General features: G+C 35.0%; 2 protein-coding genes across 2 annotated transcripts; one reads left to right on the forward strand and one right to left on the reverse strand.

The window, feature by feature from the left end:
- Positions 1-6,280: 6,280 nt before the first annotated feature.
- LOC149773724 (ATP-dependent helicase wrn-1-like) lies at positions 6,281-6,652 on the reverse strand. The gene has a single exon (XM_089946258.1). It carries the CDS (start codon positions 6,650-6,652, stop codon positions 6,281-6,283), a length of 372 nt encoding a protein of 123 aa, XP_089802384.1.
- Positions 6,653-6,669: 17 nt separating this feature from the next.
- On the forward strand, positions 6,670-11,925 carry LOC149773725 (uncharacterized). The gene is made up of 7 exons (XM_089946226.1): positions 6,670-7,089; positions 7,498-7,757; positions 8,148-8,456; positions 8,619-8,888; positions 9,061-9,339; positions 10,220-10,351; positions 10,582-11,925. The coding sequence occupies exons 5-7, from the start codon at positions 9,201-9,203 to the stop codon at positions 10,941-10,943; spliced, it is 633 nt and encodes a 210-aa protein (XP_089802352.1). The 5' UTR covers positions 6,670-7,089; positions 7,498-7,757; positions 8,148-8,456; positions 8,619-8,888; positions 9,061-9,200; the 3' UTR covers positions 10,944-11,925.
- The last annotated feature ends 302 nt before the right edge of the window (positions 11,926-12,227 follow it).

Genomic DNA, 12,227 nt, shown 5'->3' on the forward strand with positions numbered 1-12,227 from the left:
GTTCTTTAGTTTTGGCATAACCGTAGGTTTTTATTCTTGGGGAGCACGATGACCAAAGATTGCGTCAATGTGGTGGGCCATTGTACTGTCTGTCATATATTGTTGCAGATTGTTGTTAGGACTGTGACTGTCTCTTTGAATGTTTTCGATGCAGTGTATAAAGTATGGACTGTGACTAAAGAGATAGTCACAGTCCATAATTTATATGCTGTATCGAAAACATTCGGGTATTGTTTTTACAGATTATATGGTATCTCCATGTCTGATTTCGCCTGATGGTGACGTTCTTGATAAATCATTTATGTCAACATAAAGGGAACTTTAAATTCTTCAAATAGAAAAAGCACGGTAACATGCTAGCAGTTTCCTTTATATGTTACTCTAACGGCTCTGATATATTTATTTTCAATTGTTGAATAAATTTATCGGGAGATTCATATGTAAATTCTTATTCAAGTTGAAACCCTTTTTAGTGCACTATAATTGATAAAGCAACTCTTCACCAAATCAATATAAGTACACATAAAAGAAGTCGTTCTAACTTGCCGAAAAAAGACCAAATTACACGAAAATGTCCAGGAGAAAGATAAAAAAGGACTAAATTGTTTATTATCACCGTCTACTAAAACACAAATCAAACAAATTTGTATCTTGGTATTTAATCTTTTCTGTATGCAATATCATGTGATGACCCAAACAGCCTAGTATAATACTATATAACAAAAAAATTAATCATGATAAACCATTACTTTACATGTTAGTAACAAACCCTATCAGTTTGCGTGCATGTGTGTGTGTGCTTGGGATTTTTTAACGTAGTTTTAACAATTTTCCAGTCATATCGCTATAATGTCTACAGTGTGGTAATTTATAGTGATGTTAATACTGGGGCATCATGCCGCAGACATGTAGCATCATGTCCCACCCAGTCATATTATCATGATAACAAACAGACCAGTCATAACACTAACCTCTTAATGCTGAGCGCCAAGCGAGGCAGCTGCGAGTACCAATTTAAATAAGTCTTTAGTATGACTCGGACGGGATTCAAACCGGCGACCTCCTGCTTCCGAGGCTGACGCTCTAACCACTAAAGCCACCTATCAGTTTGCAATGCGTATGTACAGTGTGTTACATACGTTTCCTGTTACTTATCCATACAAAAGTGAAATAAACTGAAGTAGGGATCATCAAGGCAGGCACTGGTGTATAACATTTAGCAGATGATATTTTACTGCGTATCACGTTCTAAGTGATGCTATTTCAAACATGACATATTTATCCCTTTCATGTCCTGAAGGTAGACACCATGACATATTTCACAGAATCAGAGTACGATTATGTTTGTTCTCTGTGCAATAATTAGTCCTGCTATAACACTTCAAGACCTCGCAGACCTAAATGAAGTGTAAATAATGGCGTTCAAGTTTTTAAAGCCCAAAATTCATGTATGCTACTTGATTTCCTACAAGGAAGTAACGTCCTAGTACAACTGTTAAGTAGAAAAAATACCTATATATCCCATAACATCCCATATATGGACTTCCACCTATTTATAGAAATAAGTGAAGGTCTATAAATGGCCGTTCAACCCTATATAACTAGTTCCTGTCCCTACATGGATATTAATGGAACGTATGCGTGCAGTACGTATTTGGAGTTGCATTTTAATATCGTATGACAAGACACAACAAAGATCGACTGTATTTATTAACTTCATTCACTAATGTGTGTTTGTATGAATGTATATATATGTGTATGTGTGTGTGTTGGCAACTATGTCTACATGTATAGAATGGCATGTTTTTATTTAGAGAGCGTATATCAACTCCATATCTGACCATATATGTATTAAAGGTACGCCTTCCTTCAAAAGCAATGGTGCCATCATTGAGCTTATTGGCACCCATCCGTTTTGAAAATGGAGTATATAAAAAAAAAACGTACAGGTTAAACATATAATCTGGGGTTTTTTCAGTGTTAATCTTAATAAAGAAAATGTCTAACTTAAATATCCTGCAAATACAAAAACAAGTAAACTTAAAGAGTTATACAAGCTAGGCTAACCCGTCCAAACTGAATCTCATTTTTGTTTGACTGAAATTGACAAAACATGTTTTATCCTTGGTAATCACGAAATGTTACACTTACAGCCTTCATCTGCCACAGTAACACAAAAATGTGTTCGTAAAATATTCGTAGATCACGGACCCAAGGGGAAGAAACACCCTTGGGTCTCCTAGTTCTTGTTCAAACCAAAGCCACCTTACGGGCCGGGGCCCCAGGGATATATCCAATGATGCCCCCACCCTCTTGTCACAGAGAGAGAGAGAGAAGGGGGTTAGAAGGAATAAAGCATGAATGTATTTTTGATCTTCTGTTACATTAACTAATTTGTCAATACGTTATCACATGGACAGATTAATTGCAAATTATATCCCGGCTATTTCATTTTTATAGTAGTCATTATAGGCTATTTAGCAAATTTAGATAATTATTTAAACGAAAATGTGTCTGCTGCAGAAGATAAAAAGAAGACTAGAAAAAGACAGCCTTGCACAAATAAAATTATATTTTGTTCAGTGCTGTCTGCACAAGGTAATCCAACTACCGCATTTCTGAAAATCAGTCCATATAAAACAGAAGGCCGAACTTGATGCTTGTTTGTGTTACGCAATACGATTAAGGAGCTGGTAGTGTGGTTATTTAGTCAATCGTCTTCTCAATCGCTAGTTTTCTAAAGATATAATTGGACCCCATCCCACGTGACCGAATATCCACCCCACCACCGTGTGTGGGTCATCCGCCTCACCCTTTCAATATGTGTTAGGCAGTTTATATGCATCTGGCTTTCATTGAATGCTCAAGGTGATACGTCGCTGATGGTTTATAACGTTTGTTTGTTTTTTAATTCAAATTGACTTCATTGTAGAGTCTGTCAATCAACTATTGTATAACATAGAGTCCGGTTAAAAGCTAACCGATTGACCACCTCCACTGCGCCCACCTGCTCACCATCGCAAGTAAATGGTCAGTTGAAGGCAAACACGTGGGATAAAATTTGATTAACTACATGTCTTAGATGCTAAGACAACCGATGGTGATTTAGTTGCACTATATCAGGGGTGCATAACCCGCGGCCCGCCCAGGCCTGCGAACGTGCTCTGTCCGGCCCTCAAGGCAAATTAAAACAGCACATAAATCTGGCCCGTGAACAGTAATTATATTAAAGAAATTTGTTTGTGGCCCTCGAATGGTATTAGAAAATGTAATCTGGCCCTTGGCCGAAAAAGGTTGTTCACCCCTGACTTAAAGCGACCTTTATTCCCTTGCTGCTCATTACAAAAATGACGGTGAAGTCAAACTTTGTATTAACAAGAGAGGCACTGATTTAAAGGTAAAATATCGGACGAAAGTATATGTTTGTTTGGCACCAGTCGAGAGATCATAGTCATACATATTTTAGTTTGTTCCAGTTCGCTTCCTGTGTTAATGATGACTACTCATTCATGTGACACTTTTAAATTCATGTGACGATTACCTATTTTTCTACTATAGCGTTGTATTTAGGCTGTTGAATATATGTTATTTCAATAACCCACATCTAATTAAGTGGGAATTTCGTCAAAGAACGAAGGAAAGAAGAAGATGTATTATTGTATTCATTAAACCTTTGACTGAGTCATTCGTTCACAAATAAAAAGAAAAAAGACATTTCCAACGGATTGAGGAAGAAGTCGTTGAAGTATGCTTGAAACTTTCAATAGTTTCTTACCAGAAACATGTATGACGGTATTGGTACTTGTGATATTGACATTAAACCATACATTACACAAACGTCGTCTCTTTCTATTTATATATTGGTGGTGATAATGTGACATTGTAATGCAGGAGTTCACAAACTTTTATGACCAAGGGACAGATTGCATTTTCTAAGACCACTCGAGAGCTGCAAACACATTTCTTTAATATAATTACGGTTCAAGGTCCATATTTCTGTGTTGTTTTAATTTGCCCTGAGGGCCGGATAGAACACTTTTGCTTGCCGCAGGTTGTGTACCCCTGCTATAAGTACTATTATCGTCTTCTTCCGTTGCAGGAGGGATGGATTCTTTGAGATGAGAGGTTATAAATGTGTTGTAATTATGCTAGAATGTACTTAAGTGTTATATTATGAAGGCATCCTCTCTACATAAGTTGTGAAGATGGGTTATTGCTAGACCAGTACATGAGCACTGAACTCGATATTTTAAAAAATACTATATCACTCATATTTTTGTTTATCACAATTAAAAATAGCAAAGCCAGTCAAACTAAACTACCAAATATTAATTTGAAAATAGTCACACCTAATAAACTATGCTACATTGTATTGATTTCAACAGTGTTCAGACGAGTGATGAAAATATGTCATGAGTTTAGCATAAAGAAACATTGTCCGTATCAAGACATAATTTCCAATTTGTTTACACGTTTGGATACGTTTAAAGTGTGATCATGTCTAGCTGTGTTAAAAATAACATAAGTAACAATAACAATTTAGATTTTTTTATACATCATATAATGTATGCTACAACCCTTTAGAAAAGCTGTTTATTTACATATTGTATGTAATATTGTAATCATGAGATCAACAGCATTTACCCTGGCAGTTTCTTAAGAGTTTAATGGGTTTTTCTGAGTTTTTCGTGGAATAAACTGTCAGTTACCAAATCACACAGCAAATAACGCCAGAAGGGCGTTATGTAAGCTCTGCGAGTTAGCCACTGACAGTTTATACCACGATAAACTCAGAAAAAAAATATATTAACTCTTATAATTGCAATTAGTTATAATTTTATTTATTTATTATTGTTATTTTATTGTTTAGAGACTTTTACTGTCAGTTTTAGATCCTGTTTAAGCGTATGAATTCTTGTTGAGGCGTCTGCTACGTAGCTATTTATAGAACAGGGAATTCTCCATCTGAAATGTAATAGCTACGTCATTATTAGACCAGCAAGTTGTTCTCCACCTTTCCTTTTTTTTTTTTTGTTTGACTGGCGGCGGAGACCAACGTTATTCTGCACCACTCGTGCTGAGACGTCCGCGCTATGTAACTTCGGATGATCGGACCGCGCGCTATTAATTAATAAATGTATTTAGAATAACCTTCGTATCCAGAAGATAAGTGTAATCCCTCTTCTAATGATCCACAGCGTTAAATCATTTAGAACACACACTTTTTTAGTATAAATCCCTGTCAGAACAGAACACCTGTGTATTCATCGGCTGTTGACCTCAGATTTGAATTACCCACGCATGCGTGTAAAGCAGCATCACCACGAGGTAAGAGTAACGCGTGAAAACCGTCTAGCGAGGCATAGATCACTCGAAATTTACTGATGCTTGGGTGGGAACTGTGTCGTTACGGCAGAAATTTAGGAGACAGACAGAGAGAGGGAGATGTCTTGTCAGAAATATGAGATAAAGTGAATGATAAATAAATTGTAAAAAGACCACAAACTGTATTCAAATGTGAAAACATGATACACAATAATAATAATAATAATAATAATAATAATAATAATTTATTATTATTACTAGTGGTAGTATCTTCAATCATATTTAATAACATTTACAATGGTATAAATGGATTTTATAACATACATACATATCTACATATTAATACTTTACATTACTTATAAGAAGAACATGATTATTATGATGAATATTATTAATAACATTTGCAATGGTATTAATGAATACATACACACATGCATACATACATACATACATACATACATACATACATTACTTAACATTACTTATAACATGATTAGTATGATGAACTTTATTAATAACATTTGCAATGGTATTAATGAATACATACACACATGCATACATACATACATACATACACACATTACTTAACATTACTTATAACATGATTAGTATGATGAACTTTATTAATAACATTTGCAATGGTATTTATGAATACATACATACATACATAAATACATACATTACTTAACATTACTTATAACATGATTAGCATGATGAACTTTATTAATAACATTTACAATGGTATTTATGAATACAAACATACATGCATACATACATATATACGTCTGTTATAATTTTACACCATAACTTATAACATATGGATAATGTTATATTTTAATCAAAAACAATAGTTCCTTCTTCCCTTCTGACCACTGCATTGACAAGTGTTGCAACAATTTACACAACAATTACATTTGCTGCAACAGCATATATTGCAACTTCCCGCGGAACATTCTTATAGGCCAGCGGGAAGTTTATCCATTTCTGGGATCCACAATGCCTCAAGAATTTTTCTTCTTAAACAGACTTGACGATTTTTCGCAACTTCTGTCATGTTTTCATCTGTTGTTGTCTTCATCATGCTTGTCCTGTAAGGTAGGAGACAAGCATAACCTTTTCTCCCATCTCTGGCACATCTCCCAATCTCTTGCCAATAGCTCAGAATGCTCTTTGGGCATCCCCAAAGAATAACGATATCTACATCGCTGATTTGGATCCCCATTCCAAATGCTACCGTAGCAACGAGACAGCGAATTATGCTTTCGGGTCTTTGAAATTCCTTGATAATTCTGTCCTGTGTCTCTTTATCCGTGGAAGAATGATACATTTCAATACTGACTATAAATCATAGTACAGTGAATCACAGACATATATTAAACACAGCATTTAATTAGTTTCTTAAATTTCACACCATAAATAGGCTATACTATTTGCTGGGACAGTGTTGGTCGACAGTTAAAGGCAAGGCATCATACTTGGAACCATGGCAACAAGTACATGATTTGGGCCTTAGCATATATAGCAAAGAACAGAGTGAACACCATAATGTACAAGGAGGCCTCTGATGTGAGAAGAGCTGTAGATCTACCAATGTCCACTTATTTTCCTTCTCGAGAGGAGATACAAGCGACCAGGGATAGAATGGAAACTGTGGTGTCTCGAATCCTGACTGAAAATGTCCCATGCCTCTATCCACTGGCGGACCTTGTTTGTCATCATATTGATCACAAACATTGGTCCGAATCAAGACGGAAAAGTGAAGTAGTATGTACTTGCCTGATATTTATACTAAATGCCATTCTCTTATCACGATAATAACAATAATCTCATTCAAACGATGTACTGTTCATTTGTATTGATGTATGTTCAACATTGCTATGCTAGTGCCTACGATTTGTCCATGTTTTGGATTAAAAGTTTACATGAAGCAGTTTAAACAAATGTACTTTTACGATCTGAGGATATATGTGTGCACTTAGTTTTAGATTTGCAAATGTTTTTCTTTTCTTACTCTGATAGGTTGAAAGTAAGAGAGTGTGCGTATTTATTTTGTGGCAAAAATACAACAATAGCAAGTGGAGAAAATTATTTTTATCTCAAACGCTTTAACTGCATACTCTGTTATAAAGGCTTGGTATAAGTACAGTAATAAAACTGTGTTCCATTGCACAGTTTAATATTGGTGTGATCCCAGGAAATCCTTCAACAACCGCAGGTGTTATTAGGATACTGGAGCGGCTGCATGATTATGTTCCAAGAAGAGATGATAATCATGTGTATCCCATAGTGTGCTGGGGGGATGGGGTGGCCTGTCTTGTGAAAAACATATAGATGCTCAAAATGCAAGATCCAGTGCTGGGAATCCTGTACAAAGATTGGAAGGCTTGGTGCCATCACCTGGAGAATTTCACAAAAGAATGCTACTGCTTCAGGTAAAATAATACACATCTATAGCTTGTTTTGTACAGCTTTATGATGGAGATTCTATTGTTTCAAAATTATCCGTATTCTATTTTTTTGCACAAGTGATAAACGACAGTACCAATGTGCTTCACTTAGTCAAAATCAGTATCAATGTACATCATTGTTAAACTAATAACAGTTTTGGTCTTATCGAATACAAAGATATCTCCTGACAAACTCAAAACCGATAAACGTGGATGCTTAAGTTTATGTGGTACCATCGTGGATTAAAGCACACACACACACACACAATAATTATATATATATATATATATATATATATATATATATATATATATATATATATATATATATATATATATATATATATATATATACTCTCATTCTCTATCAACTAGGACACAAAGGAGATGCTCTTTGATGGGAAGAGTGCAGCTGACACGTGGGATCCTGTTTCAATTAGGCTAGTGAGTTCCTCAACTTCGTGACAGATGGGTATTTAGTGCTGGCAGCAATGCAGGTTATAGGGTTGGACAATCTTCACGATGACATGGATGACTTGGATAATGAGGACAAAACGTCATATCTTAAAGAAATATGCAAGAAAGTGGTGGACATATTTTGGGAATCAATACCAGAATGTTTGGAGCAGACCACAGCTCAAGAGACTGGGCGAGATAGTTACCAATATTGCATATGCAAAGAGGGTAAGTAGATTTTGTTTGAGCTAGTGAACTAACATTTTGGATCTTAAGATAAAACTTAAATTGGTTTAAAATTAGGGACATTACATGACCAACTGTTTTATGCTCGTTCAATATTTTCTTGAGTTTGGTTTATGGTTAAATACGAAGATATATTATTTCCAGATCTGGGAGAAGATGAACCGATGATACAATGCCTGAATAGATCCTGCCCTAGAGGCTCCTTTTTCCATCTATGTTGTTTTAACCTAGAGGAAGACAATCTGCCAGATGAGTGGGTGTGCGGTGACACATGCAGGAAAACTGTAGATGAGAAGATTTATTGTGTGTGCCAGTCGGTCAAAGAAGAACCAATGGTCGAATGTTCCAATCAGCAATGTGACCATCAGTGGTTTCATGTTTCATGCAAAGGGATTAAAGAGCTTCCAGATAGTGGTAATAACATAATGTATCTCTTCATTAATGTTCATCTCATGGAACTTTATCAATAGAAAGGATATGGCATTATCTAAAATCATACCCCAACTGTTAATGGTCATATTGACGTACTTAGAATTTTTTTTCATATTCTCATTTTTATGTAAAATACATGTGTTTTCATTTCCAGACGAAGAATGGTTTTGCTCTGAAAATTGCAAAAAGATATCAAGAAGAAAATGTTAGAAAGGGAAGAGCAAGAAAGACTCTGTAAGTGAAAAGGCTGTCGACCGTAAATTCGAGTATAAAAAGAAAATTCTCATCAGAGGGATGGAAGATCAAGTAAGAAGAGATGCTGTCAGAGAAAATGATGGCCCATCAATGGTGCCCTTTTGGAAGCAAGACATGGTCAAATTCCACAACAATAACCACAGAAAATACTTTATCCTGGGGCACAATCTAATTACAAGTAAGCCATGTTATATTTGTTTCAGAGCATTAATGTATTTATATGTTAATTAGGTCAAGCTAACTCCATCTAACATCTATGAAGGAACAACCTATATTGAAGCCTTTTATTACTGTAATTATTCTATATTAGTTCATTATCCCAGCGACTATAAAGAACAAAATGGATATCCATGATAAAACACATACAAGAAAAATCCACTAAATGCTTACTTGTTCATAAAGTAATTTTAAAAAAATTCCTGCATTATATTTTTGGGGTCCTTTTCTTGCGGTACTTAGTGTTTGCTTTAGGGTTACTGTACAAAAAATATTAAAAAGTCATGAGAAAATAAATTATAAAAGTTATGACAAGTGTTTAATTGGATGTTACAAAAGTTCCACAGTAAAGATTCTATCGGTTCATTTATTTAAAAACAAGTCACCTATATTTAATATAATTTTGGAACATCAAGGAAGTGACAGCTGAATACCCATTAGGACCAGGGCCGGCGCCAAACCCAACCAGACTATCTGGCGCCCTAGGCAAGGTTAGATTCTGGCGGTCCCCGCCCGCACCCCCCCCCCCCCCGAAAATATCAATTTGAACATTTATAAACAATTGAAAAGAAATTAAAAAATGCGCCCCCTGAAATCAGCGCCCTAGGCGGCTGCCTAGTTTGCCTATATGGTTGCGCCGGCCCTGATTAGGACTATATCAGAATCATCAGATGCATATATCAAATATTCTGAAGAAAATAGTTTTAATTTAGTGTGATCATTCTGCGGTGGTATATAACATCTTTATTTCATTTGTGGGTCAGTAACAGTAAATTTGTATAAGAATCAGTTAAACGATGAGAAAACAGTCCTAAGCAACAAAGCAAATTAAATTCTTGCAGACTTATCTGGGTGCGTATCAGAGAGAATGCAGCAAGACTTGATGTGGAACAGAACAGTTAATCTTCGAGGAGGTGCCGGAAACAATGATGAGGTTGACCTAGTCAATGAATTTTTGAACAAGGAGTTCAAAGGTAAATCATTTGATAACGGAATTATTATTAATCGTTTTAAATTGGAAGAATTGTGTTTTATAAATATATGAAGTCTTTGTATATGCAGTATTTTGTAATTCGTGGAAATACGACTTTAACATGATGTTCTTGGTGTCTAATATATTATGTGTTCATTAATTTGAAAACTACCACATAATGTTAATTTTGGAGGTTAAAATATTAATGCTGACTTTTTATTATCTTTATAGAAAGCTTACGATCGGCCGGTCATCAGCTGAGTGACGCCACTTTGGACAGGCATAGCAAGTTGGCTGTTGGGGTTGGCCATGCTCTAGATAAAATATACTCTACAACAGTCTCCGAATTGGAAAGTTTCCAGACAGGAAAATCAAAGTTTTCACGAAGAAAGGATATTGAAACTTTTGTCAGAGTACTGAAGGACGAGGAACTCTTAAGAGAAATCCCTGGAAGATATCACAGAGCTTATCAGAATTTCCGCTCATTAGCAAGAATAAAGAACCCAGACATATACATCTCGCACATAAACAAATTATCACGCAAATTTGACAAAAGAAACAAAATTATCGCTAACTCACATGTCAATTTATAATGTATGTATGTATGTATGTATTAATAAAGTTCATCATACTAATCATGTTATAAGTAACGATTTGTTGCGCGAGGGATTAAAGTATGAAGGAGGAAGTTTATATTTGCAGTCAAAACAGGAAATGGGGAAGTGAATCGGATGTACATGGTCTGATACCAGCAGTGCGGGGGAATATTTCATATGAAAAGGATCGTTATTATTATTATTATTATTATTATTTTATTTTAGAACATACAGTGCTGTATTTAATGTTTGGTCATGGTTGGTTGAAGAAATGGGAGACAAGTATACAGAGGCGCAAAATCAGCAAAGACACGTTTGATTGAAATGTATCATTCCTCCACGGATAAAGAGACATAGGACATAATTATCAAGGGGTTTTGAAGACCAGTGGTCAGAAGGGAAGAAGAAACTATTGTTTTTGATTAAAATATAACATTATCCATGTTATAAGTTATGGTGCAAAATTATAACAGACATATATATGTATGTATGCATGTATGTTTGTATTCTTAAATACCATTGTAAATGTTATTAATAAAGTTCATCATACTAATCATGTTATAAGTAATGTTAAGTAATGTATGTATGTATGTATGTATGTATGCATGTGTGTATGTATTCATTAATACTATTGCAAATGTTATTAATAATATTCATCATAATAATCATGTTCTTCTTATAAGTAATGTAAAGTATTAATATGTAGATATGTATGTATGTCATCAAATCCATTTATACCATTGTAAATGTTATTAAATATGATTGAAGATACTACCACTAGTAGCAGCAGAGAGGGCGAACAGACCATAGAATTCCGACAAACAAATAAAACAAACAAAATAAAATCATCTCGTAGAAAGGTCCAGATTTTTACAAATAAACGTTTCCTAGAGATGATTTTATTTTTGTTGAAACCAACCCCATCAATAAAACCTTAGTTCGAAAAGGTAGCTGAAAAATAAAGTACTCTACGTGTTTATTTACTTTTTGTTTATTTACTGGACGACCAACATTGGTAGACGCCCTCTCTGCTGCTATTAATTAAAAAATTGTTATATTAAAAATAATTTTACATCCAGAATCTCATACTGCAAGAATAGCACGAGAGAGACTAGAAGCAATTAAAAAATTTCTTCCCGTGCGAGATTCATTTAGAAAAAATCTACAAGCGCAGCAAGAAGCACAAGTTGAATACGAAGAGGACACTAAAAAACTGTTTAAGCCCGTCACTGCAGCTACAGAAAGTTACAACAGTCATCAAAGAGGATCTTCTTCCGGTAT

The sequence above is a fragment of the Sinohyriopsis cumingii genome, unplaced genomic scaffold, assembly GCF_028554795.1.
Source record: "Sinohyriopsis cumingii isolate HCF-2022 unplaced genomic scaffold, ASM2855479v2 utg000622l, whole genome shotgun sequence".
Taxonomy (NCBI): Eukaryota; Metazoa; Mollusca; class Bivalvia; order Unionida; family Unionidae; genus Sinohyriopsis; species Sinohyriopsis cumingii.